At 38.1% G+C, this 27788-nt stretch overlaps 1 protein-coding gene across 24 annotated transcripts in view; it reads left to right on the top strand.

Annotated features, from left to right (window-relative positions):
* MAP2 (microtubule associated protein 2) overlaps nucleotides 1–25833 on the top strand; it is a 258006-nt gene extending 232173 nt beyond the window's left edge. For 6 of the 24 annotated variants that reach the window (XM_037029602.1, XM_037029625.1, XM_037029634.1 and 3 more), the window contains 10 exons: nucleotides 13–219; nucleotides 394–528; nucleotides 3416–3477; nucleotides 6193–6363; nucleotides 7325–7472; nucleotides 11927–12267; nucleotides 18051–18143; nucleotides 20260–20341; nucleotides 21638–21750; nucleotides 21975–25833. In XM_037029602.1, the coding sequence (XP_036885497.1) occupies nucleotides 13–219; nucleotides 394–528; nucleotides 3416–3477; nucleotides 6193–6363; nucleotides 7325–7472; nucleotides 11927–12267; nucleotides 18051–18143; nucleotides 20260–20341; nucleotides 21638–21750; nucleotides 21975–22190 (1568 nt within the window). In that variant the 3' untranslated portion in view covers nucleotides 22191–25833. The remainder of the gene's footprint in view (nucleotides 1–12; nucleotides 220–393; nucleotides 529–3415; nucleotides 3478–6192; nucleotides 6364–7324; nucleotides 7473–11926; nucleotides 12268–18050; nucleotides 18144–20259; nucleotides 20342–21637; nucleotides 21751–21974) is intronic. The other 18 variants (XM_037029714.1, XM_037029687.1, XM_037029697.1 and 15 more) reach the window with 11 other exon arrangements.
* The last annotated feature ends 1955 nt before the right edge of the window (nucleotides 25834–27788 follow it).

Raw genomic sequence — 27788 nt, 5'->3', positions numbered from 1 at the left:
TTTGGTCCACAGATGATGACCGGAGCATCATGACAGAGCAGTTAGAAACGGTTCCTAAAGAGGAGAAGGCTGAAAAGGAAGCTCGGAGACCATCTCTCGAGAAACATAGAAAAGAAAAGCCTTTTAAAACCGGGAGAGGCAGAATTTCCACTCCTGAAAGAAAAATAGCTAAAAAGGAACCTAGCACAGTCTCCAGGGATGAAGGGAGAAGGAAAAAAGGTTCATTTCACAATCACTTCTTTAAAAAATGTTTTTGAAGTAACTCATGATTACTCTTTGTATGGAAGAAACTGCCTAACCGTGGTAACTATGGATGAAATTTTATTCGGTTGTGGTCCAAGTGCTTATTTTTTTTTCCTGATGGTGTGCTTTTTTGTGTTTTCTTATCCATAGCAGTTTATAAGAAGGCTGAACTTGCTAAAAAAACAGAAGTTCAGGCCCACTCTCCCTCCAGGAAATTCATTTTAAAACCTGCTATCAAATACACTAGACCAACTCATCTCTCCTGCGTTAAGCGGAAACCGACAGGTGACTGTTCCGTTCTGCAATGTGGCTGGCAAACATGGACATGTTTTCGTTTCTTTGTTTTGTTTTTTTTTTAATCTCATTCCCGTAGCAGCTTCTTCATTTTGTTTTTCTTCCAAGAATCGTAGTAGTCATGAACAGTTTTGCTATTAAGTGTCTTGTATCATTACTCTTTTTTTTTTCCCTCCCTGCAGAAGAGGTCATGACCATCTGTTTCTTTGTCATGCTCAGACTTAACAGTGATTGTATCTTGGCCTTGGGCTCTAGTGTCGCATTCTGGGGACCTATTTTCACTCTGTGTGTGGGGGTAGGCGATGGCGATGACTATGACTGTGGTACGCATTCTCATTATTTTGCTTCTTTATCTCCCTCATGCTTAAGCCCATGCGTATTTGTCCTCTTTTCTACACTGTTACTGCCAAATCTGTTACTGATGTTGACGAGCTTACTGAAAACCACCCAAAATGCAGAGTGGCTTCAGGATTGAAAATGAAAAAGCCAATCGGGGGTAAAATGAGCGGTTGCAGAATTACTTTGCTTTGGATGAAAGAGGAAGAAAAAGGGAAACGAAATCATCTGGTAATCTCATCAGATTTTATTCCTTAGATCCAAAATTCTAAAGGCTTGCTGTGTGATGCCTCTCAGCTGTCACTTTGTCACTGAAATTTCCTTACATGTGTTGGATACAAACTGCCCAATTTTTCTATATAACCCAGTGTTCAAAATTCAAAGATAAAAGTCTTTTCTCTACTGAATTTCTTAGAACTTAGATATATTCCTATTTTACTTCTTATTATTTTTCTTCTTCAAATATACTTTATTATTGTTGAAAAAGTGGATTGAATAGAAAAACATGTAAATCATATAAAAACCCTACAAATACCTACAATGCAAAATCCATTCTTAAATTTTAGTTATACATATCTACCTAAATGTATAATTATAGTGGGATATTCTTAATTTACAGTACATTTTCACATTTGTTAAGTGGCATACTTGTGGTCTACAAAATAAGATCTCAGATTGCTAAATCAGAAAAGAGTATTTTTCTATCTATTACACATCAGCAGTGTCTTTTTATAAATATTCAGATGGTTTTAAATGTTGAGGGCAGCATTAACCTTTGCAAGAGAAAGAAAATCAAGGTAATTGGTGGTTTTATGGTAGCCACTAATAATCTCAAATATTTTGTATTTATGTTCTTCATATTGGAATCATGTCACACACTTTTCTTCAAGAACGAGTCTCTGGGGTGGTATTTGAAAGTGGGATGCTTACAATTATGCTCAAACCCTGATGACACTTCAGGATGAGGAAGGAGTTCCTCTACTGAATAGGTAGGAATTAGCATGCCTCTGAATCTTATATCACATCTTACTTTGTTCCATTTCATTAAATGTGGACATTTTTTTCTGGTTGGACAGCTGCTTGGAAAGACAGAAACCCTTGGTTTGGGCATCAGAGTCCTACATCCTACCTGGAAGGATGAGAGACTACAGTAGAATTGTGGAGTTTCAGAGGAGATGTCCACTGGTTTGCCGACGTACCCACATGTCATTCGTGTTCACTTTACCACACTGAGCGGAAATTGCCTTTTGAATTCAGTCTTTAAAGGAGATTTAAGGGTTTTGGCCTAATTAGTATCTTTCCTTATGCTATTCAAAGGTTAAGACACTCAGGCAGAGAGCATATACCAAACAGGGCGCCATTGACTTGAAGCAAACTCTATGTCCCAGACATTGGAGACACATTATACAATAGTAAGGAGGCATCATTTGCACTTCTTCAAAAAGAAAAATCAGTCCCACAGTCTGTGAATAATCTTACTAGCCAATCCTAAATCGCACGTAGCATATTGTAGACGGTAATATTTTTGTGTTAGAGCTGCAGATGGCACAAGAACCTTTTTTTAAAACTCACTCAGAGTGCTTATAAGGATACGCAAATTTCCCCTCTGAGGTTTTCTCTCTCATGAAAGAAAATTAAGGAGGAAGTGAACACACAAGCTTGTGTCTGTCATTTTCTCAGCGCAACTTTTAAATGCGGGTAGTGTTTAAAGCCCCAAGGATTGTGTTCAATCGTGAGCGATATTTAAGTCAAGTCAGGTAAGTCATCGACAGGAAAAAATGCTAGAGATGATGATGTTTAAAATTGAAACCAGAAGTACAAAAGAGTAGCAAGAGAAACAACAGTAACAGATGTGGTAATAATTTCATAGAGTAAGTTCGTGTGTAGAACATGTTGTATATTACTGAATTTAAAGTTCCTCTCATGTTTTCTTTCTTTGACAAGCTATTTTTTCTTCCCTTCTCTTCTCATGTGATATGTTTCACATCAAACGAGTATGTCATTCACATGGTAAAATGAAAGGGTGCAGAGAGAAAAGGGGTTGGCTGACCGAGGCAGTTTGGAATAGAACAAAATGCAGAACTCTCTGTAGGCATGGCAGTGGGGACAACGAGGGGGTTTGGGAATCTTCGTGAACTCTTTTATATCATAGTGGCCCTAGAAACCAGTCAGTCCTCTTTTCCTTGAATTCCACAGCATTCAGGTTGCTATTCGTTGACTTCTGTTCTTAAGGATCTATCCTCCTGTGATAGTAATTTATAAGTACATTGGTGACCAATCAAAAATTATTTAGTGTGCTTACATGTGCTTTGGTAGACCCTGGGCTATATTAATCAGCACACCCTATAGTGGGAGCCACACACTATAATGTTGTTATTATTCAGGTTTCTTTAGGTTACTGAATTTGAGTCTCAAAATAAGCAAAATTCTGCATGGCAATAGTCTGTTGACACGACTGAGTAACCAGAGGGTGTTGAAAAATGCATGCATGCAGTTTTTAGCCACTAAGTTTTGGGTTGTTTGTGTCTTCTCTCTTTCACAGCAGCAGGTGGTGAGTCATATCAGGTTCCCAGTGTCTTTAAACAGGCAAAGGACAAAGTCTCTGTGAGTAAAATAACTTTTTCCATGTTCTTCATTTGAAATTCCCTTTGTTATTAGTGGCAATGTTTTAATAACTTTAGATATAATTTAGACTTTGGCTGTTTACTCTTAAATGTCTTTTTAAGTCAATCACTCACCCAGAATGATTCTCAGTGGCATTTGGGCATGTCTTAAGGTCTTCTGGAGTGACATACGATGGCAGTTGAAGAGGGCAGGGCTTTAGGCCAGTCTTTATTAGTGAGACTAAACATATGAAAGAGCATGAGGATCTGGTGAAAAAAGGGGAGCCCAATTATTTACTTTTCATAGATTCAAGATAAACCATTGTAACCAACACAAAACCAAATGTTATAATACATATTTATTTTTTCTACAAAGTAAGAATATAGGCAAATTAAGCATGTAGATGAGTAAAAGTAAGTAAAACTGTATTATAGTTTCCTTATCTAAAGATAACTACAGTTACCATCTTAATGTACAATCTTCATTTTTTCCTATATCTTCATAGGTTTAATAACAAAAACACTGTGTATTAGTTCTGCAGTGAATTAGTAAACAGAATTCCATGTCATTCATCATTCTTATACATTACTTTAATGACTATATAACATTGCATTTTATTTATTTATATTATAGACTTAATCAATTTCCTATTGTTTGACATTGAAACTATTTTTTTTGTTATTTTGACAATGTTACTGCATAGAAATCTTTTTGGCTAAATTTGCATTTTTTGCAAATGCATTGATATACATTTCCTTAGAATAATTTCATTCTAGTGAAATTATTATTTCAGGATGGTCTATATATAAAGTTTTTGCTGCACATTGTCAGACTGTCTTCCAACAAGATTCTACTCACTTTTATTTGAAGAACACTGTGATTTTAAGTTTTTTATCTCTTTACCTTCTGTTTCTGATGAAGATCTACTGAGTTGTGGTATTGAAGAGCAGAGCTGTGAAACAGATGAGGCCCAATATTATCTTTTCTTCTTGTGTCTTAATTTTCCAAAAATAATGGGAGGAGTAAAAATTATCATGTCATAAGTTAGCTGTGAACATTAAATATAGTAATTTCATAAAATGGTACACTGTATAGTGCCTAGAACATAATATTTATATAACAGTGGTACTGTTATTATTGTTATTTTATTATTTAAAAGGTGGAACTCTTTAGGAATAGATATAGAAAGTAAATTTTAGCTTTCCCCCATTAAGGAAAGAATTTTTAAGTGTACATTGTTTGAAACACCTTGAAGTTTTCTTCAAGTCCTTTGGCCTATGAATAATTCGACAGGAATTGGCATTCAATGCTTACATTTAAGGCAGAAACCATAGGCATCCTCTGACACAAAATTACCTTTTTTCATTATAAGTAACTATCTCATCTTTCTGGAGATTAGACCACCATTCTGTTTCTCATTTAGCATCCCCCTTTTTTCCTTCCTTGTAGTGTTTTTTTGTTTTCTAAAACTCTAAGGTGAACTTTTCTTTTTCTCTGATACTCAGTACTTCCATCAGAACAGTTACCTCCAATTTTTCCATTGCCCTTTGTTTTGAACCTCACCTACAATTCTTCATTCATTTGAAATTTTTGTTTTATTTTGTTTTTGTTTTCAGCGTCACATTACTTGTCTTCTATTGTTTGTGGCAATCCAATTACTCCATTTTCTTTTCTACATTCACACTTTTGAAATTCGCTATTTTATGGGTAGCATCAACTGGAAAGAATGACTTCTGCTGACCCAGCTGTCACTTCCCCCATGAGGTGTGGGGTCCGTTCAGCAGGAAGGGATTCATGCAACATGTGAATGACTCTGCCTCTGTTAAAGTGGCTACAGAAGTTAAAACTTGAGATAAAAAACATCTCAGTCTCAGCCGCTATTTTAAACAAGTAAATCATATTAATTATTTGAAGATAAAATATCCTTGGCTTTGTCACACTCGTCTGCATTTTTAATAGCGTTTCCCACGAGATATAACGTGCCAGCACAGCTTTCTCCCAAAGCCAAGTGCATCCATCCCACTGACTTACACTTGCCGACTATCTCCCTGAGGATTATCATCATCTGTAAATTTAGTCTTGTGGGTTTTACGGGCAATCTCTTCAGTGCTGACATTTATTTTTAGAATTTTAACACATTGTACAACTATAGTCTATGCATAGAATTATGAATTTTATGGTATAACTTGGCCTCCAGTATGCATTTCACTTATAAGATAAACTCACTATATATAAACTCTGCAGTGTTCTGAGGAAATCAGTGTAGATCATCTAAAAATGTATTTTCTCAATTTAAAAATAATTCCATTATTAGGTTTTAAATACATCTTGTTCTAAAGTTCTTGAAATGTGGCCAAGATATCAGTTACTTATACACCTTAAGGGCTATGTTTATTAAAGGAACAATTCCAACAGACTCAAAAGATTGTATCACATAAAGCCTATGGATTAATCAGAGACTTTATACATAAAATCCATAAAGAATATTTTAATCTATATCCTCATGTCTGAGTATTCTTAAATTAAAAAAAGAGGTATTCAATAAAAATCTCTTGTTCTCATATATATCTGTCATTGATTGTAACCATTTGTCATGTGTGTTCTTATTAAAAGTATACATTTAATTTCTTATATGTTTATACATTTAAAATTTTTTTCCTTTTACTTCATAGTTTGGTTTATTTTGTGCTTTTGTTTGTTTTCTTTCATGGCTAGAATTCTACCTTGTCAAAGATTCCTGCCTTACAGGGTAATGCAAAATCCCCAAGACGCAGCTCAGCCTGCCCTAGTCCGACTAGAAGGACTACATTTTCTGACAGTTTTTTCACACAGCCCACGTCAGCGGGCTCCACAGACCGTTTGCCATACTCAGAATCAGGGAACAAGGTAAGGTAGCTGGTCAGTCCCAGACGCAGAAAGGAGTACAATTTGGGGAAAGGTTATAGGACATGATTCAGTTAATGTATGGAAGCAAAGACTTTAAAGTCTAAACTGGTTGACATATAAACAATAGACCTTTATGAGAAACAAGTGCAAATTAAAAGCTTCGATAGCTATGAGCAGTCTAACCATTAAAACAATAGAAAAGGTCTTTTTCTAGGTATGCCATCCTTTATTAATTTATTATTTATTTGACATCTAATAAAATCTCAGATATAAAATATGGATTAAATATAATATTGAATGTAGCATATTATATATAATATTATATAATCTAATAAGAAAGTGTGTGTAATACAATAGAAAGTTTGAACTTGGCATCGGAAACATCAGGATTTAATACTATCCTTTACCACCTACCAACTCGGTGATCTTGGAAAAATTACATACACTAATTAAACCTGCCCCCTTGGCTATAAAACACATATGATTGTTTGCAGTGAGAATTAAATTATAAGTGGATATAAGTGCTTAGAGTTCCTGTCACATTAAGTGCACAATGTATTGCAATTGTCATTGTTAAGAATATTATGTGTGCGATGCCCTACTGCCATTCCTTTCTGATTAATAAATTATCATGCTCAGGAAGATTTTTCAGTAAAATTACTAATTTACTGGAAATCACCTGAGTAAATTCATTTTGCCTATGTTATCATGTAGAATTGGAACTTTGCAATCAATTATTAACACTACATCCAAAGTAACATAGTTTCATAAAGCCTCTAGGCAAATATGAATTCTAAGTCTGGAGTAGAAATGCTTCTAAGCATGTGAAATTCAGTAGTGTGCATTAAAAGAAATTTGTCTATTAGCACAGAAGGGAAAATAGCCAGAGCAATGTAATCACCTTCTATAATGAAAATAAAGATTCACCAGAACCGCACATCCTTTTGCTTTGCCCATTCAGGATGGCGTCACCAAGAGCCCGGAAAAGCGCTCCTCTCTGCCGAGGCCCTCCTCCATCCTCCCGCCCCGCAGAGCTGTGTCAGGGGACAGGGATGAGAACTCCTTCTCTCTCAACAGCTCCATCTCCTCTTCAGCGCGGCGGACCACTAGTAGGTTATTTGCACTTGGCTTTCTTTTTAATCATTGTTTTTAAACCTCATAAGTGGGGTAGAGCTTATGTACTTATCCTTTACACTTGTCGATGCATGCTTTAAAATCAGATTACATTTGTCCTAAGAATCAGGAAATCCAGACTGTTGATGGATCCCAAAGAGCTGTCGGAGTCAAAACAATTCGTGGAGGAGATGAGCACATACAGCTTTATTCCTCCTTAGATGGGACTGAAACAGAGTCATTTTTCTCAGAATGCATTTCTCTCTTCTTCTGAGTATACAGTAAAAGTAAATTTGAAAGAAGTAATTGAGAAAACCATTAGTCAGGAATCGTAAAAATATGTATTTATATAAAAAACCCTTATTAGAATTCTAAGTCCTAAAGTCTAACGGGAAAGTCTACAATCAAAACCTAGCTCAGTTGGATGTCGTACAGCAAAGTGAAGGGTTGCTGATTGGATTCCTGGTCAGGGCGTGTGCCTGTCTTATGGCCTGGTCCCCTGTTGAGAATGACATTTCTCAGTCACATTGATGTTTCTCTCCCTCTCTTTTCTTCCTCCTTTTTCCTCTCTCTAAAAATAAGCGAAAAATCTTTAAAAAACAAACAAACAAACAAGCACACACCTAGGATCCTGCTTAATGTGATAGACTTTGCCTCCCAAGGTGGCTGTAATGGGGCATGTTTGATGTGATAGCTTCACTTTCTTTTGACTGGCGGCCCATTGTGAACTGATTGGCAGTTTTCCCAGTGTATGTGAAGAATATAAAAATGTTGTAATCACTAATTGCCTGCTTATGTGTTGTGTTGCTCTAAAGGCTATCTAGCAAATCATGGGTTCAAACTATTTTCATACCTAAATTTCTATTAGACCAAACTACGTACCACACAGAGATGCTAAAATCTTAAACACATTTTTTCACTCAGTTTAATAAACATTGCTGATAGTGAAACGTGAATAACCCAATTCAGTCTACTAATGAGAAAAACGACCTTTTAGAAAGGGTAGTTTGTCCAATACTATCCAGCTAGTAAGTGGCTGATGGGTTGTCAGACCACTGTTATCCTTACAAACTGTCCTCTCGATGTCTTCTCTGTTTTGGCGGATGAAACGGTTCTAAAGAGCGGCTCTGGGATCACTTGGAAAATAGCATCTCTGTCGTGTAGATTTTATTACAAAGTGGTAGAAGTTGGCCACTCCTATCCCACTGTAGTTGATTTCACTACTTTATTTTTAAATATTTACTGATTGGCCCACTTGAAATGTGACTGTTTTGCATGACATTTAAACAGTGTGTTTGTCTGCAATGAAAGAGTTTGTTATAATTAGAGCTGTTGTGCTCTATAATTTCATGAAGTATTGACATTCTTTGAAATTGTTCTAGAAACACTTTGAAATCACTAAAACTCTATTTTACGTTAGCAAAAATATTCAAGTGAACTCTTATCGCATTTAAGAGTTAGTAATCTCCAGAGAAAAGAGTTTAACTCCAAATGTCTGGAGTTGGAGTTGGCCATGACCCTGAGGGTGCTAACATAAGACAAAGGCACCAAGTGCTCCCCTAAGGCCCAGGAAGAATTATGCTTGTATTTGTTGCTATGGAAGCACAATGATACTTCTTCCATGAATCCATACCTTCAAGCCATTGTGCTCTGCCTTTTCAAATGTATCTGAATATAAATTGCTTTTGCATTCTAAGTCAATTCTATCTTGATTTTCTCCCTTTAGTTTCATTCATAACCTTGTTGCATCATATTGTTTGATAATGAACATAACTGATGCTCTGATACAATGAGAACATAGGGTTTGTTTTATCTCTACATAACAATAACTCAAAGGCACAGAGGCAATTAGAAAAGCATGTAATCTGCATATCATCTTTTTCACTGCATGCAGAAGGTCCTGGCAGTTTCCACAGCTTTGAAAAGCTTTGAAGGAAACAATGTATGCAGTTGGCTCCTTCAGCCCCAAAGGTGGGGCAGATGTTGTCTGTGAGGATCTGCTAGATAGACAAGGGTATCATTTTAAAAAAGGAACTTGTAAATATTTTTGTTGTAGTATCTTAGATTTAACCCTTTACTTTCGGAAGATATAGGAAACCCTCAAATTTGTCATTTTGATAACAAGAACATAGTTTATTACAATAAGAATTGATTATATCTGTTGAACAACAGTGTTAACAGCATACTCTTATTGATTTTTTCCTTTGTTCTCCAAACATAACACAAAACCTTTATCTTTTAGCTTTTTAAAGCTTAAAGCCTTTTTCTATAAGTATAGAAATGACCCTGACTTTAAAATGTTTTTATTTCTTTTAGTAAAAATTGTTATGCGCATCCAGAGTATTACTTCTGCTTAATACCTATGAAGTGAAAGAAAAATCTCAGCACATTTTGATAAATTTTGAATCCAGTTCATGCCATTAAAAAAAGAAACTTTTGAATACCTACTGTGTTCAGATCCCATGAAAGGGACTGGTGCTGGGAACAGTGACGAATAATACTGAGATGCCCTCTCTCCCCGAAAGACCCGAGTTATTCAGAAGAGAGGAAGTCATAGACAAAACATCTGAGCCAGAAGTAAGGTTTTGGAAGAGGTTTTTCAGACGGAGATAGTGACTGACTCAAGCCTACAACAAAAATTTGGGCCTCAAACAAACTTTGTAGCAAAGAAACCACAAAACGGCAAGTTGGATGTGAGTGTATCATCCTGGCCTCAAAATGTCATGCAGTGGAAAGCAGTAAAAGTCCCAGGGGGCACACTGATTTATCAGTCCTGTCCTCTCATATCTCATTTCATATGGTGCGTTGGAGAGTTTGACCATGTCTTCCCCTTATGTTACATCAAACGGACACAGGGTGACTTTCACTTGATCTGTGGAAACTGTTTGCTGAAAGGGGCAGTAAAATTGTTCCCCGTTTCCCCAGGAGGTTAAACCTAGACCAGTGGGTAGATTTGCATTGTCTGTACGACACAGAGGAGCTCTAGGAGCTCCGTGGAGCTCACTCCTTGTAAACATTTAAGCAAAGATTACTAGTCATCCTTCTTGGAAGAACTTCCTGTATGCTGATTAATTGCATTAGATGACTCTAAGATTGTTTTCATTTGTTTTCAAATTAATAGTCATATCTTTGTCCTCTATAGAATTTCTAGAACATTTGTTGAATATTACAAAGTATACGTGCTCAGTAGTAAAAAATGAAAATCATGTCCTTCCTATAAAATACAAAAGTGTAAAAGAATTTGTGTAATAAATGTTAACAGTGTAGATGTGCTCTGTGAATGGAATTGATGTATTACCTTAAGAGAAAAGATTTTTCATGTTAAAAGAAAGCTAAACAAGTATTAAGAAGCTAAGTATCATAATTTGGCTGGGAATTAAGGACCATCTAGGTAAACGAACTTCAATGTCCTCATTTTTAAATTAGGGGTAGTAAGAGCTGCCTCTCACTATTATGAGTATTATTTTGATTATCCAGTGTTTGATATTTACAAAAGTGCTTTGGAATTTATAAGGTATACTTCTATTATATCATTATTCTTTCAAGAATTCACATGGCATTCAAAAACACATTTAAAAAGATAATAGGAGAGAAGCATATTATAGGAAAATGAGGGAAAGGAATTAAGTGATTCAGTGAGGCTCAGGTCAAGTTGAAGCCACAAAAAAGGCATCTCACCATATTCTGAATAATTGACAGTGAGGGATTATTAATATGACTTCAAACTACCAAACTAGTCATGCAAGTAGAAGAGACAGCCCAATCAGGTACAGATTTTACTGTGAATATAATATTAAAACACCCTAATTTTCTAAGGTGAGAAATAGACATTTTGGGGGGGTATTAAGAACTAAAACAAAATTTCTTATAAAAATACATGATATTGTAGACAGTGTCTGACAGAACTGAAGAGCTTTTAATAAACACATTTGCAACTCACAGTGTTTCTCAATATTAGCTGAGGAGGGACCGCTGAAACACAGTGGAATAAGTAACTTTCCATACAGTCCAAACTCATGTGATGCGGGTCCCGGTGTCACGCTGCGTGCCCACCTGGATTTCAGAGTGAACTTACTGATAGAGAAGAATCAGTGGTCTGCGTACCACTCAAGAAATCTCCGTACTCTGATCTGTATACCTTAATCATTACACAGACTAAAAAAGTAGTTTTTTGACACATTTGTACTAAGAGTTAGGAAGAACAAATCAGGAAAGCCCAGGTTTTACCCTTGCATTGATAGGAGTGCATGTTCCAAAAGAATGTCCCAGGTTATGAGCCTTAAAAAGAGGAGGTTCTCACCTTTTGGAGCATTATTACAGTTCATAAATATTCTACGTGCCTTAGAAAAGTAATGTGCTGTGAGTTCTAACAATTGTGGGTAGAAGGATACTTCTGAGGAGAACTTTCCTATGCTTAATGTCTGGTTTTGTTTCCTATTTGTGAATGTAGGGTCCGAGCCAATTCGCAGAGCAGGAAAAAGTGGCACTTCGACACCCACTACCCCTGGGTCGACCGCCATCACTCCTGGCACCCCACCTAGCTACTCTTCCCGCACACCAGGCACTCCTGGAACCCCGAGCTATCCCAGGACCCCTCATACCCCAGGAACCCCCAAGTCTGCCATCTTGGTGCCCGGTGAGAAGAAAGTCGCCATCATACGTACTCCTCCAAAATCGCCTGCTACTCCTAAGCAGCTTCGGCTCATCAATCAACCATTGCCAGACCTGAAGAATGTCAAATCCAAAATTGGATCGACAGACAACATCAAATACCAGCCTAAAGGGGGGCAGGTAAGAATCATATGAATGTATATTTGCTCCCAGGTGTAATATTCCATATTATATTATAAGCTAATGGTTCTTACAAAAAAAAGAAAGGTGGAGTCACTGGGGATGATTTATTGCCAAGAGTGTGGACCTTATCCAAGAAAGCTAACTTATACAATGTATTGACAATCGCATGACATGCTTATTTCTTCTGGTTATTATTGGATACAAATGGATTGGACCACATAGGATTGTCTTTCCTTTGGTTTCCTAACAGATCATTTCTAAATGTTACTCTATTGCCATGTAGATTTTAACGTACGAGATTAAAAGTACATTTCTGATATAAATTTGAGCGTTCTATTTTAGATGTGACTATATTTTAGTGATTCTACTTTTATCTCCTTCCTTCCTCCCCAGGGATTTTCCATGACATCCCCTACCATTTCCTCATGTTCACTCCCAAATCACAGCGTGCTTACCAAGCTTCTTCTCTGGCTGCTCTTGCCTAAACATTGCAAAGAGGGCATATTCATGTTGATAATAAATAGCTCTATGTGGTTCTGGCGAATAGAACTGTTGTGTTAAAACCCTGTTTAAGATAAATTGTGCTGGACAGTTATTAGTAAAGCTCTACCTATTAGCTCTTAACTCCAGCTCCAGGGCAAACATTCACATCTTGCCAACTGGGGGTCTTTGAGTTCAGCCTGACCTGAATCTTGCTTGCACACTGTATGTTTGGGCACAGCAATTAGTCTGGATGGAGATAATAGAAATATAATTTAATGTTTCTCTTGTGCTATTGATCTTCCTATTGGATAGCTTGACTTATCTTGTCATTGAAAAGATAAAACACCCATCCTTGAGAGAAAGAAGAAAGGAAGTAATAATTTCTCTGTACGTGAGCAAACTTGTAATGCCCTTTCAATATGCCAAGGAAGCCTCTCCGTTTAGCCTCAGTATTTATTCTTTCCTGCCGCTCTTTTTCTCGTCTCTGACATTTTGTGGTGTCCCTCCTTCGTGCGAAGACAGTGTGTTCTCAGGCAGGTCTAGAAGAAGGATCTCACCGAAATGCGGAACTTGATCTTTCCTTTCGCAACAGAATTCTTTGCTGAGATTCTGTTCAATAATGCCTGAGAAGTTAAGAAAACTCAACCAAAATTAAGAGAAATCAACCAACATTACTGAATGTGTCCTTTACAAAACAACTATAACATTCTATAATACTGTAGTCATAAAAGATGCTTTATCATACAAAGATATTATTTAAAAAATGAGCTACAGGAAAACTTCCTAAAGGAAAAAAGAGCTACCAAATTTAGGCCTATAAATTCCAAAAGAAACTCTTACTCTTTTTGTATCCATCAGAGTTTTGCACATCTAAGAAAGGGAAATATTTTGGGCTTTTTGGAAATATTCAAATGTTATATTACTTTTATATTTACATATAAATAATTTTAAAGTAGAAGGAAATTAAGTTAGTACCAATTTAAAATTTATCATTTTAGCTTTTGGTAAGACCCCTTAAAATAAAATAACATTATGTATATTTACAATGAACTATCTTTATAAATATCCTCATGTGCTACTATTCTTCACTTAATGTGGGATTTAGTTCTTATATTCTGGAAAATATTGATACTTAAAAAAATCTTTTTCTTCTGAACAAGAAAATATACATTATTTTCAAGACATTTTATTGAAACTAAAAATTTAATAAAAGAGAATAATTATTCATGTAGTTTGACATACAAATTGTATACTGTATGATTGTATTCAAAGTACTCCTCAAGGTCGGGAGACAGAAAGAGTGGTGTTAGCCTTATCTTTGCTGAAATCACTAAGGTTAAACCAATCTGAGAAACAGGACGACATTTATTTTTGTCTTTCTGTTTCTCTTTCATATCTGGTTGTGAATACTGCTATGTCTGATTTTAATTGACCTCCAGTATACTTGGTGATGCATACAATTGACATAAAGGTGTCTTATTTTTTGAGCTGAACTAAAAGTGCCCTAGAGATTATGGTAATTAAGGACTAGTAAAGCTATAGGACACACAAATTACAGAAAGGACAAAAAGAGTTTCAAAATCATAGTGTCATTCGAAGAAAATCTCTACTCTAGTAAGGGAAGTGTTAACCTAATGCAAAATTATCCTATCTCAGCTTTAGATAACTTGGAAAAAATCCATAACAGTGGAGTTATGAAATAACTTTTGTTGGATAAGTAAGAGGTATATCCTCACTGAGATAAGAAACAGATCGAAGGAACATACTTAACTGCTATTCCATCATAGATGGTATCGGTGTATTTAAATTGGAGGAGGCAGTGAGTTGGGAAATTGAGATGCATTGCAGTTGAACTGTCTTCGTAGGATGGTTCTTGTACATGTACAGGTGAGAACTCTGCCCATTTCTCTCACGATGCTCTGCACCACCGCAGCACAGGGTACGTTCTCTCTTGTGGATGTCACCGCAATAGTTGTTAACTGGTCTCCCTCCTCCTCTGTTATACATTACATATTATAACCAGTCCTTCTCACCACATACGTAATTAAGCATTCCATTGTGCAGTTATTTAATATAAATCTTATCTTACCCACTAGACCATAAGCTCCATAAAATCAGGGATGAGGTCCATCGTCTTCTCCAGGTCCAGTACACAGTAGGTGCTCAGTAAAAGTTTGTTGAAAGTTGAGTGAATGTAGTATACCATGTGCATGGTGAGACACATTCTTTCTAGTGACTACTGAATAAGTTTGAACGCCTGATGCCATTACAGTTGTTACCCAAAGAAACGTCCCATGTTTGAACCACAGGATGTAAAAGCTGAATTCTTGGTTCCCCCTTTCTACCAAATTAATGTGTGACCTTAGATACTGACCTCTCTGATCCTCTGATTTTTTAATTTGTAGAACAGAAGCAAAAAAATTATACTGGCTTTGTATATAGTGCCATCTCATTGAAATAGACTATGAGGTGTTTTTTGGATCTCAGATCTATGGTTTCCCTTAGAATAGGATAGTAATTAGCATTATAGCTAATAAAAAAATATCATTTAGTCATTTTACTAGACTCTACAGTAAGTATTTGTGCCATAAATGGCAAGCCGAAGTTTAGTGAAACAGTGCTGCTTATGGGATGGAAGAGGAGTGTGATTTTGGAAGAGAGATACTTAGAAAGAGAAGAACAGGGAAATGAAATGGGGAAAACATAGAGGGCAATCTTTTAATATTTTTATAAAATCTTAGGCATTCCCCTAAGATTGTTTAGGCCTTTAATATACTAATTGGAATTCATTGCTTTCAATTTTATATTCATGAAAAAATGAAATTAAATCTGGAGGCAACTAATAAATTATAGTATAATGGGATTTTTTTCTCATGTGAAATTATCATGATCACCACTGTAATGATCTACTCGTATAGTTAAATTTATAAAAGTATACATTTTATAAATTAAGAGAGAAGGATTGAAGCTTATTTAGGTTTTTCACAGTCACATGTGTATGTTTTTTCATCACACATTTACTAAGATAGCACTGTGTACTAGCCGACAAAAGGAGAATGAGACAATATGGTCAGTCTGGGCAGTAAGGAGTGGTGTTTTTATTTTCTTGTCCCCTTTAGTATCTTGCTCTTACTTAATTTTCTGTCTAAGCCATTTATTTTCATCTCCTTAGGGCTCCAAATAAGTGCTAAGTAAGAGGAATAATAAAATACCCCATGAGCTTTAAAATACTGTCAGTCAACCCAGCATGAAAAAATACGTGTTTTCTGAAGTAAATATATTGGCAAAGGGTTTTTTAGTATCAAAGTCAACATTATCTCAAAGTGAAAGCCCACTGAAACCATGGACCCTGTCTTTATGCATTAGAACGTGTATACTGTAATTCAGGTGACTTTTGTAGAGTAACAAAAGTTTTGGAGGTAGGCTTCATAAATACTGATTATTCAAAACTATGAAACAATTACTGCATTGGGTTCACAAAATTGTAAACTGGAGAGTCCTTTTCTGCTCACTGTTCATTTACAAGCCGAGCAACGCCATGCGGGCAGCCTTGAATCTCAGGTTGTTTTCAAACAGCTGAACAAGCTCTTTCAAGTTACTTCCTTGAACAACTTGATTCCCTATTCCATAACATTTCTTAGAAATGTTAAAGTAGAGGGAAGTAGAGGGAAAAAAAAGAGGAGTCATCGTGGATAAAAATTATAAGTATCACTATTAGAAATAATAAATCAAAACTATTTGCTTTTTAAAATTAATTTATGTGGCTTGAGATGTAAAGGCCCTTGTTGACTTAAAGGTACGCACATCACAGCTTATCTGAAAACCCTGGAATGAATCTACACTTATTGTTAGCTAGAGACTGTGTGATAGACCCCTCCTCCCCCGCCCTTCATAAAACTGGAATGGTGCTTATGCCCTAAGGAGGGCTCCGATCATCACGTCTGCTGGCTTCAGATTTTGACAAGAGGCTCTTCCCTTGGGCTGTCAGTGAGAGCTGTCCCTGACGTTTCCCTCTAAGGGCCAGCAGTCTTGCCGATGTCAGTCAGTCAGGCACTGCGATTTAAGCTTTGTCTAGTTAAAAATAGTCAGGACTCATGTCCTTTTGGATCTGCATCCTTTTCTAAAACACCAAGAAATGTGATACTATTCAGGGGCATGGCCGAATATCTAGGATAATTTCATTCAGCTTTTTTAAAATAAGAGGATAAACTGTCCCCCAAAGCATTGAAAACAGGACTTCCCTTAAGCTACTGGGGAAGGGGAGGAAATTAGCCGCTTTAGACAAAGTAAAACCAACCACCAAACAACAACGAATGTAAACCTTTCTTTCTAACTTTGCTTATCTGCCCTCCAAGACATGCAGAATTCAAAAGACACGTGAAGGAAGATGCGAGAGTTATTACTTTGCACATTACATTATCCCAGAGTAATATTTGTCCAGATCTGGATTTGCTGTTTTCTTCCAGATGAATACTGTACTTTCTGAAAACAGAAATAAAACACCTAATCTCAAATCTGTTGGACCCAGCTGAGGCCTGGACTACGTGACTAGCCCAAGTCAGCTAACTAAAGGTCTTTGGTTTTCTCCCTTTTAAAAATGGAAAGGAAAAAGTGAAAAGAATGCTTCCACACCCACATCTAAGGGTGCTGATGAGCAGCTGTCAGAGGGAGGCCTTCCAGTGGGCCACTGAGCCACACCTGCCGGGAACCGTACGCCCTCTCTGTAGAGGCAGCCTAGAGCCTCCTTTTGGACCCTCTTAGGAAACCAGGGGCTTCACTCCCTGCCAAATGAGGGCCCTCACCTGTAGCATTCACTAGACTGTGCCATATTTAAGTGAAGTGTGCAAGATGATCCACAATGGTAATGGCTGGCACTGTCGAGGGGTCAAGTGGGCCAGATAGGGCACTGGTGTATCCTTCCGGAATCTGGCCTGGACCACACTGAACTACACTCTGGGACCTTCCACAGAGTGAGCCTGAGGCCCCATGTTGCCCACGGTATTGGGAGCTTCCTCCGTACAGATGACCTAGGTTTTATTTTTCTATTCCTCTAATTGCCTCCAGATTACACCTGCCTAAGGCTTTGGAGCATTTAGCCCTTGGGAGTGCAGGACAAGAGAGGGTCATTTTTATAGGCCGGATCTGCTCTTCAATTCTAGTGAACTAGTTAGTAGAGAACTCATTTGTTCTCCTAAAGGAGTGTGTAGGTGGAAGGGAGTGTGGAGCCCCTTCTGGTTCCCTGGACCCAGCATGTTGAAGCAAAAATGCACAGTGAAGTTACCTCCAATTCCTTTTAGGTTAGGATTTTAAACAAGAAGATCGATTTTAGCAAGGTTCAGTCCAGATGTGGTTCCAAGGATAACATCAAACATTCTGCTGGGGGCGGAAATGTAAGTAGAAGCTTCTGGTGGAGAAGCCACCCTGGTTGTGCGGAGCCATCTGCACACCAGCACCCTGTCTCCTCTTCTGCCTCCTTCCCGATGCACTGTCCCTTCTCGTTGCTGCGCCACATGTCCCTTTGATCTGGGAGCTCGTCAGCCTTGCATTTTTGGTGATGGGGTTTCCACCCTTCCCTCTAAGATCATCAGCAAATGTCTTGCTTTCAGTTGAATAACCGGACCTTAATGGGGTGCACCACGGTTTTCGGGGGGATGAAAAACCCGCATCACTTGCCAATTGTGTTTGCTGGCCTTTGGCCCCAAGGTATTTCCTCACGCTGTCTCTGTTCCCCTGCAAGAGTCACCTGGGCTCGCACTTTTCCAGCTCCACTTAAGTTACTCCTGAGGCAAAGACTGATATAGTTGAAAACACCTAGTGTGTAACATCAGTCTTTTGTGCTTCATTATTCATGAGAGTTGGATATCACTTGGAATAACACAAAACTGCTGAAGTGGTTCATCTGTAATTCGAAGTGAGAGGATTCAAGTTCCCAGTGTACATGGCTTGATGGCATTTTCCCTATCTTTTAAACCGAGTGGAAATAATATCCTGTGAGAGAAAGGGAAAGATGAATCCATGTCTCTCAATGTTAGTGGAGGCAGAGTTGAGACAGGTAAACTCAAGCCAGATCCTGTCACCTGAACTTTGGGTCCTGGCCATCTGGCACCCCAGTAATTTAAAGTACCAAGACTAAATTCTCACCTGTCTAATAATTCTTGGCTCCTTGCTGCTCAACTGGGCATGGATGGAATGAGTCAGTGAAAGCAGAGATAAGCAAGTGACTTCTACCAGGAATTGTCACTTGATGTCCAAAGTAGATCTACCAAGCATAAAAACATCACTGCCATGGGAAATCCATAGCAAGGTTTGCTAGGCTTCTCCAAGAGCACCGNTAAAGTACCAAGACTAAATTCTCACCTGTCTAATAATTCTTGGCTCCTTGCTGCTCAACTGGGCATGGATGGAATGAGTCAGTGAAAGCAGAGATAAGCAAGTGACTTCTACCAGGAATTGTCACTTGATGTCCAAAGTAGATCTACCAAGCATAAAAACGTCACTGCCGTGGGAAATCCATAGCAAGGTTTGCTAGGCTTCTCCAAGAGCACCGGGCTCAGCCCCCGCACCAGCGTTTCCATGGACACGGTGGCCATCCTCCCTGTTGCCCTAACTGTGAGTGCTCACCGCCTGGTCCTCTGACAGAAAGCTACAGTCCTAGCAAATAACTCCAGGGGGTCAGAAGGCATATTCAGCTGCCTCCGCCGCAGGTGCTGCTGGTCAAAACACCGAAGTGGCAAAAGGGCAAATTCAGATGACCGTGGACTTGTAACAAGTGAGGGAGCTTCCAGCTTCAAAACAAGAGTCTTCGCCTTTCCTCTAGAGAAGAATCACTTATTCAAATATGCAGATTCTCTGGCCCCATTTTCCCGGTGTTCAATTCAGTAATTCCCATGTACTTCTGATGCAAGTGGACAGTGGCCCACACTTGGAGAACACCGTTTTAAACATTGGAAGAGGAGAGAATTTCAATAAAACACAAAAAGAAAAGAAATGTTGCTATCAATGAATAATTTGGTGCACAAGAAAAATTGATTTGACTAAGGCATGACAATAATGTTTTAGAAAAGCATGTTTACAGCTTTCTTTTTCTTAGAGCAATGTTGTTCTTCTTGCGTCTGTGAGCAATGCTGGCCACTCTTATGTAAAACTCACCTTCGAAAGAATGACTTACCTCTTCATGTGGCTCTTTGCTTTGGGAAAGGTTTAACACGGTGTGGCTTCGTTCTTGCCTTATTAATCCAGGTCTTTCTATCTGCTTGTGGCATGATCTGTTTTCTAATAAAATCTTCTATTCTAGGCTTTTCTTTCCCTTGGGTCCTTCTTTCCAGCCAAACAACTGGAGGGGCATATGGGAGAGTATGTGTTCCTGTGTGTGTTTGTACTTCAGTTTGGGTTCCTGGGTATGTTGTAGTGTGTTGAGTACGGATCTGTTTCTAGATGTGATGTGTGTGCTTAGGGGGTTTGTGCATGTCTATACAATTTTAAGCATATTTTATGTGATTTGCGCAGGTACAGATTGTTACTAAGAAGATAGACCTCAGTCACGTAACATCCAAATGTGGCTCTCTGAAGAACATTCGCCACAGGCCAGGTAAGTAAATACATCTTAGTCATTTGAGAAATATTAAATTGGATTCAAGAAATGGACAAGCTAAGTTTTTGTTGTTGTGAGGTACCCAATTTGAAGGACATTTCAAAATCCTGATACTTCATGCTTTTATTTAGAGAAACCTAAGTTAGAAATTTGGGCATCTTCATTTGGACAAGAGGCTAACGAAAGTGGAAGCAAACCTCTTAGGTGGAGATCCTTAGGTGGAGATGGGTGAAGGAGTCTAATCCAGCATTTTTTCCAGGTCAAAGATATCAGCGGATGCTCGTTTGTGCTCAAGGGCAGAGTAAAGGGCAACCGATCTTTCCAGTGTAGACTCCTGCGTTTACAAGCTTGAGAAAGGCAGGAAGGCGCGCAGAGACTGTGAGACCATGCTGACGGGTGGAATGTGGTACTCTCTTCTATCAGTAGACCCCTGGTTTTCAGACTAATGAGCTGTTAGGGGAACGTCGTGGTCCAAACTCTGCCTTAATATTATTAGGTCAAAGTCTGTATCAGACAAGTCTTAGGACATCTGTATAAGAATGTGATCTCCTAGTACTCCATCTACTAATTAAAATGGGATGTTCTTAAAGCTTATTAATGTTAAAAGCTTAGCTCCTGAGTCCTATTTTATGTGTCAAACTATCAGTGTTGAAAATTTGCAAATGGATCTATATCCATATATGCACACCTTTCTAGCCTAATAGCTCTTTATACAAGTGACCAATAGTGCCATGAAGAGGAATAAAGAGCTTCATCTTAGTACAATTTGTTCCTTCTGAAAGGGGAGTCTAACTCTCCCGAGTTTTGGAAAGGATGCAGGAGCGCATTTTTTGAAATTGTTGTTCAAGCACAGTTGTCTCCATCCTCCTGCCACCATTTTCTCCCACCCCACCACCCCCACCTGCAGCCCTCAATCCTACCCACCTTTGGCTTTGTCCATGGGTCCTTTACACAAGTTCCTTGATAATTGTGTTATGTTTTGAGTATTTATTCTATAGATAAGAGAAATACTTCTAATATCTTAGGTTAGATTGGGTAGAAAAGGGTATTAATATGTAAAGCAATCCATATAATGGTACCAAAGGATGGAATTATTTCGGATAAGATGGGGAAAATGGTATGGACTAGAAATGTTAAAAGATGGTTTTCCCATTTATGGTCAGAGGTATAGTAGAGTTCATTAAGTTTGCAGTTTACAATGGCCTGCCTACTATACTAATTTTGGGGAAACAATCACCGCAAGTATAAGATTTAATTTTAGCAAGACATTTAAAAGCCTTTCTTCTCTCAAAGGTGGTGGGCGTGTGAAAATTGAGAGTGTAAAACTGGATTTCAAAGAAAAGGCCCAAGCTAAAGTTGGTTCGCTTGACAATGCTCACCACGTCCCTGGAGGTGGTAATGTCAAGGTAAGAAGCGAGGTCATGAGCTGATCTCATTGGGGTTTTTTTCCAGTTGTTCTGAAATACCCCGCACCAATATGGGCCCAGACTGAAGACCTGAATGATACTAGCAAGTAAGCATGGCCGAGATGAATGCACGTGACATTCACGTTAGCTCTGGGGTAGAGAGAAACCTCGAGGGGTCACTGAAGGTGTCTCAGTTAACAAGGACTGCTGCTTGTCTTGAACAGATTGACAGCCAAAAGCTGAACTTCAGAGAGCACGCTAAAGCCCGTGTGGACCACGGGGCTGAGATCATCACGCAGTCCCCAGGCAGATCCAGCGTGGCATCCCCCCGACGACTTAGCAACGTCTCCTCTTCCGGAAGTATCAACCTGCTCGAATCCCCGCAGCTGGCCACTCTGGCCGAGGACGTCACTGCTGCACTGGCCAAGCAGGGCTTGTGAATATCTCTCATTTAGCATCGAAGTAACAATATTTAGGCGTGAGCTCTTGGCAGGAGTGGGCTCTGAGCAGGTGTTATGTTTATTCTTTACAAACCATAAAATAAATAATGTCCTTCCCAAACTCTATTAATTGTTACAATTTTATAAAAAAAAATGAATAGCATATGCAGAAATTGACTTGATTTCCATTTGCAACAGGAAGACACTGGCTTTACATAAGTACAATTGGAGGATTATATTTGCTCTGCTCTGTTTTGCATGGAGTCTTATTATTTGAAAAATTGCATTTTTACCTTTCATGTGCCTGAAGGCTATCCACTACGTTCTGAAAGGCCTTGTTAAAATCCAAGCTGCTCATTTCACTATCCTGTTGGTGGGTGAAAAGGTAAAAGCTGCCCATTGTTACTTATTCCAGATTGAAATAAATCAAGGAGTCTGATGGCAAGAAGGGAAGAGCATGTAAGAAATGAGGGTTTTTTTTAAGTGTTATTTTGTATAAATGGGAAGAAAGATTCAATTAAGTTATTAACATTTGGGACCTGGATAATTATATCAGAGTATAAGTCAGTTCAGTAAATTATTTAACTAATTAAAAAATAGGAACGAAGCATTTGAGCTGCGGTTGAGGAAGTGGCATAAAACTTCTCTGGCGCTTTCCTTAGGACGGACTTGTGTCTGATTAGAATGTCAGGTGATCTGCTAGATTTGTGTCCACACTACCAGTTTCATACCCCCTTTCCATCTGTTTGATACAGTATTATAGATATAAATATATATATATATTTCTCTGTGGCCATTTGTGATACTTCCTCATATACTTGAATATTATACTTCCTTATTCACAGTATCTGTGTCTCCTGCACCCTTTGGTGTTGCAATTTTAGGTATGTGAAAGTAGATGTTAGCAGGGTTCTTTCCCTATTTAAAAAATACATTAAAAAAGACAAAAAGTTTTAGCATGAAGTTGCCTTCTGTAACAACTCAAAGCTGTAACCCTGTTTTAGTGCCAGATACAAGTCTCTCCCATGATGCTAGAAAATTTTATTTTTCTTTGCTTTCACCAACATGGAGTTTGTGGGGGTGGGACCAATTATACATAAAAGGGTTTACAGATTGTCAGTTTAAGGTTATGGATTTAAGTTATTTTGAATCATGGAATAGTTGGGGTTTTGTTTCTGTAATCATCCATGAAAGACTAAGATTTCTTCTTTCTTCTTCTTTTATTTTTTCATTTGCTAAAGTTGAAACTCACAGTGGGAGTTTGGGACTTGTTATCCCATTCTCCCAAACAAGTACCTGCTTATTACATGATCTGAGAGAAGATATTTGGCTTCCTTCCCCAAAGTAAAGATCCCTTGATCAGAAAGGAAAAATACAGTACTTTGAGAAGCTATAGTTACAAAATATTGGAGATGCTGATATCAAGACCACTTTATATCAGTAGGTAATACTGTTTTGACTTTACATACAGTTAGGAAATCCCAAATCAGTTAATAAAGTCCTCTCACAAATCATTCATTTTAAACTCTTGAAGAAACAATGAATTAGTCAATGGCCCGAATAAGGCAGTGCATTACCAGGCTAGGCAGACACTTTCTGCTGTCTTATTTATTCCTTTTCTTGCTCAGGGCTGGTAGGTTGGATTTGAACAGTTACAGGCAAATAAACTGGTAGGTATTTGATTCCTTTGAGCCAAATCAATTCCTGAATATAAAGGAAGAAATGACAAGCATGGATGAGGCAAAAAGGGAGTATAGTAACATCTAAGAAAGAATCCAAGGGATGCAATGACAGAGACACGGTGACATTTTGCGACTCATTGAATATTGGAACCAATGTAAGTTCCACAAAAGAAACTGAGGAGCAAATATGCACCATTCCTTCTCAACCAAGAGGTCTTACATAGGCAAACGTGTCAGAAATTATTTATAAATCAGTTATTTTACACAACAGTCAGAAGGATAGAAAGTGCTGAGTAAGGCTGTGGTTGTGTTTGTTTTCTGCCTAAAAATTTCTCTGAGGTTTGATTTGACCAATTTGGGCATGTTATCCATCAGCTTCCCTTGAAATGCACCAGAAAATAAGAGAAGAAAGAATAGCTATATGGAGACTTATGGTATTTCTTACGTGTTTGATAGTGTTAGATAGTGATTGAGGTTCTAGAGAAAGAAGTTAAGAGCTGATTAGAACAGTTTTAACAGGTGAAACATGTTTTTTTTTCCAACTTGGTTTAAGTTTTTTATAATAGTTAGGACTAAGTAAACACACTCTGCACATTAACAATTCAGTTTCTTAGTAATACATGCCCCAAATAAAGATGATATAAAGCATGAAGTTGTGAGATTTGGCATTAAAACAAATGTTTATTTCAAACCACAGCAAAATTGTATGAATAAATCTTTCTCTCTGGATGGAAATGTGATTCTCTATAAAGTTAAGAGAAATAGTAACACCAACAACAACCTGATAATTTACCAAGGAAAGAGAGAAACACACAGGACAAATGTCTTCTCATGGGGACGTGTGGTGGAGCCCATTTTGCCTTCGCTCTCAAGACGAACGGCACGAATTAAGCTTTTTGAACACCACTCTTGTGGGGACATCCATACGCTGATCTAGAAATTAAAGCTTCATAGTTATAATTCTAGATCTCTTCATGCCAGTTTCTCTCTGGCTTTAGCCTTTGAGAACCTGTTTAAGAATATATAAGCAATCCAGAGCTATGAAGAGTTAAAAGGCCAGCTTCTTCAATGAACTCACCCACTCGGGATCACCTGCAACCAAGAATTGGATACCTTACAATGCTGCAGGAAAGATCCGAGTTTATGATGAGTTTCAAAGGCCATGTTCACTTAGGAACCAACTCTCTCTGGATTCTCCTGCTGAGTCCCAGCAGGATGATGGGCTGAAATCCCACCCCCGAGCAAGACACCTGTGTAACACCAGCTAGGCATGGCTGAAGAAGGGTGCAGAGAGAACTTTGTTAAACGGAAGACTGTCCTGATGGGGGCTGCCCTTCTCCAGATGCTCATCTAGTCATGCAGCAGGAAATGTGGTCCGCCACCAGACAACATCACATCGGTATTGTCAAATAATCTCAACGTGGCTGATTCTGACATAGGTACAATTATAGTTCTTCTCATATTTTTCATGCTACGAAAAGGTGGTAAATAAACTATTCATGGCCTTAGTAGCCAAGAAAAAAAATGCCTAGATTCATGGCTTGGAAAAGCAAATGCTAGGCATTCCTTCAAAAATAGATGTGCTCAAATCAGCATTGATGTTTGTTTGTCTAGGCCTAGGATTTTTAGCCTCCTTGTGTAGGTGGAGGCCAAGTCCCTCTGCAGGAAAAAGGTTATTTTTAAATTCAAAAAATATCAATCATTAAAATCTACTTCAACTTTAGCAAAAAGAAAAAAAAATCAACAAAAAGTATACTCTGTATGCTGGGATTCCAAGGTTCCAATGCTCCACTCCAAATCTGTGGAGGGTTTCTTTCTTCTGATAATTCTAGAGCCTGTTACCATAGAAAGGCATTTCCTCAATGGCTGGTTGTAGTTAGTTCATGTTTTTCAATCAAAATTTGCAAATGTATTTGTTGCTGTATAGTGATTGTTTTGCAAAATAAAATTGCTTGTCATCTAATTGATGGTTTCAGTTTCTTCTTCTCTGGGGAAAATATACATATATATATATATATATATATATATATATATATGTAAATTATCTCCATCCCTTGTATGTGCAGAAATGCAATATGTATACTGCTCAATCCAACTAAAGAAAAATTGTAAAGAAAATTGTAAAAGGGCTACAGTTACCTGCTGAATTCCCCCTGTCTATCAGGCTCTATCACTGCTGTGTCCGCAGAAGGCTGTCTGTTGCAAGTGACAAAAACGCAAATCAAATTGGCTAAACATAAAGACAAATTTATTGACTCAAGTAACCAACCAAGAATATCTGCCTCAGGCATGGATGGATCCAGGCATTCAAAAGGTGTTATTAAAAATCTTTACTTTCCCAACTCTGTATCTAAACTCTCAAAAGATGTCATCAGAAATCTTTCTTTTTCCAAACCTCAGATCTGCTTCCTCTGTGTTGGTTTCATTCTTGGGCAGACACCCCTTTAATGATGGTCCCTGGAAGCTCCAGGTTTCACAACCCGAAAGAAAGCCTCTTTCCAAGTAGCATAGATAAAAGCCGGTCCAAAAATCATCTGGTTACTTGGGTCACCTGCTCACTTGTGCTGCTTGGCCAGGCTTGAGTCACATGTCCAACTCTATTGTAGGTAGTTGAAGGACATGAAGGAATTGTGGCGAAGAAATGTTTCCTTCAAAGGAAAGTCAGTCTGCCACTGCCAGAAGACAGAGAAATGGAGGCTGTGCGGGTCGTAAAAACAGACATCCTCTACATCCCATACACCAAATTCTGTATTTTTATTCATCCTTAAGGGTTTTTTTTTTTTTTTTTTGCTGCTCAATTGTGCTAAGGCTTCACCTGGGAGCCTGTTAAAAAGGCAAATTTTCAGGCCATAATCCAGGCCAATTTACAACATCCCCCGCAGGGGATTCATCTTGCACGTTAAAGTTTGAGAAACACTCACTTCAACCACTTCTCTCTAATGTGCTGAAGGAGAAAGAACTCGGTTGCAGCCCACTAGCAGGTAAGAATTATACCTCAGACTGCTTGACTATAATGCTGCAATTAACATAGGGATACATGTATCTTTAAGAAGAAATGTTTTCAATTTTGTATGTGTGTGGATACCCAGAAGAGAGATTACCAGATCATATAGTAGCTCTATTCTTCATTTTCAAGGAACCTCCATACCGTTTTCCATAGTGACTGCGGCGGTTTACATTCCCACCAGCCGTGTGCTAGGGTTCCTCTTCTCCACATCTTCTCCATGTTGAAAACAGCCATTGTAATGATGTGTGAGGTGGGGTCTCATTGTGCTTTCCATGTGCGTTTCACAACTAGCAGCGTTGAGCGTTTCTTCCTCTATCCGTTGGCCATCTGTACATCTTCTGTTCTAGTCCTCTGCCTATTGTACTTGGATTATTTCATCTTTCTGTTGTTGAATTATGTAAGTTCTTGATTTATTTTGGATATTAGCCCCTTATTGGAGATATCATTTATAAATATCTTCTCCGTTCGATTGGTTGTTTTTTTTGTGTGGTTGGTAGTTTCTTTTGGTGTGCAGAAGCTTTTTAGTTTGATGTAGTCTTACTCTTTTCTTTTTGTTTTACTGCCCTTACCTTTGGGGTCAAGTTCACAGAGGCCCCTCTGAGACCAAGATTCTTAAATTGAGTGCCTATGTTTTCTTCTATTTATCTTATTGTTTCAGGTCTTATATTGGAGTTTTTAATACATTTTGAGTTAGTTTTTCTGTATGGTGTCTGGAGCAGTTATTTTTTTTTTTAAAGGACATGCTGTGAGAGATGTCACCAAGTCTGATATGAAAGGGTTCAGTTGCCAAGTAGTAGAACTTGTGACTGGAGGAAAAAAAAAACCTTTGATATTGGAGGTTTTCTAGACCTCATACCATCTTCCTTTGCTAATAAAGCATATTTGCTACAATCTGGCCCAAATCATCAG

This window comes from Sturnira hondurensis, unplaced genomic scaffold (assembly GCF_014824575.4).
Source record: "Sturnira hondurensis isolate 20B ecotype Veracruz unplaced genomic scaffold, ASM1482457v3 Scaffold0001532, whole genome shotgun sequence".
NCBI lineage: Eukaryota > Metazoa > Chordata > Mammalia > Chiroptera > Phyllostomidae > Sturnira > Sturnira hondurensis.
Note: the sequence above shows the minus strand (reverse complement) of the source record. Positions and strands in the feature narration are given on the sequence as shown.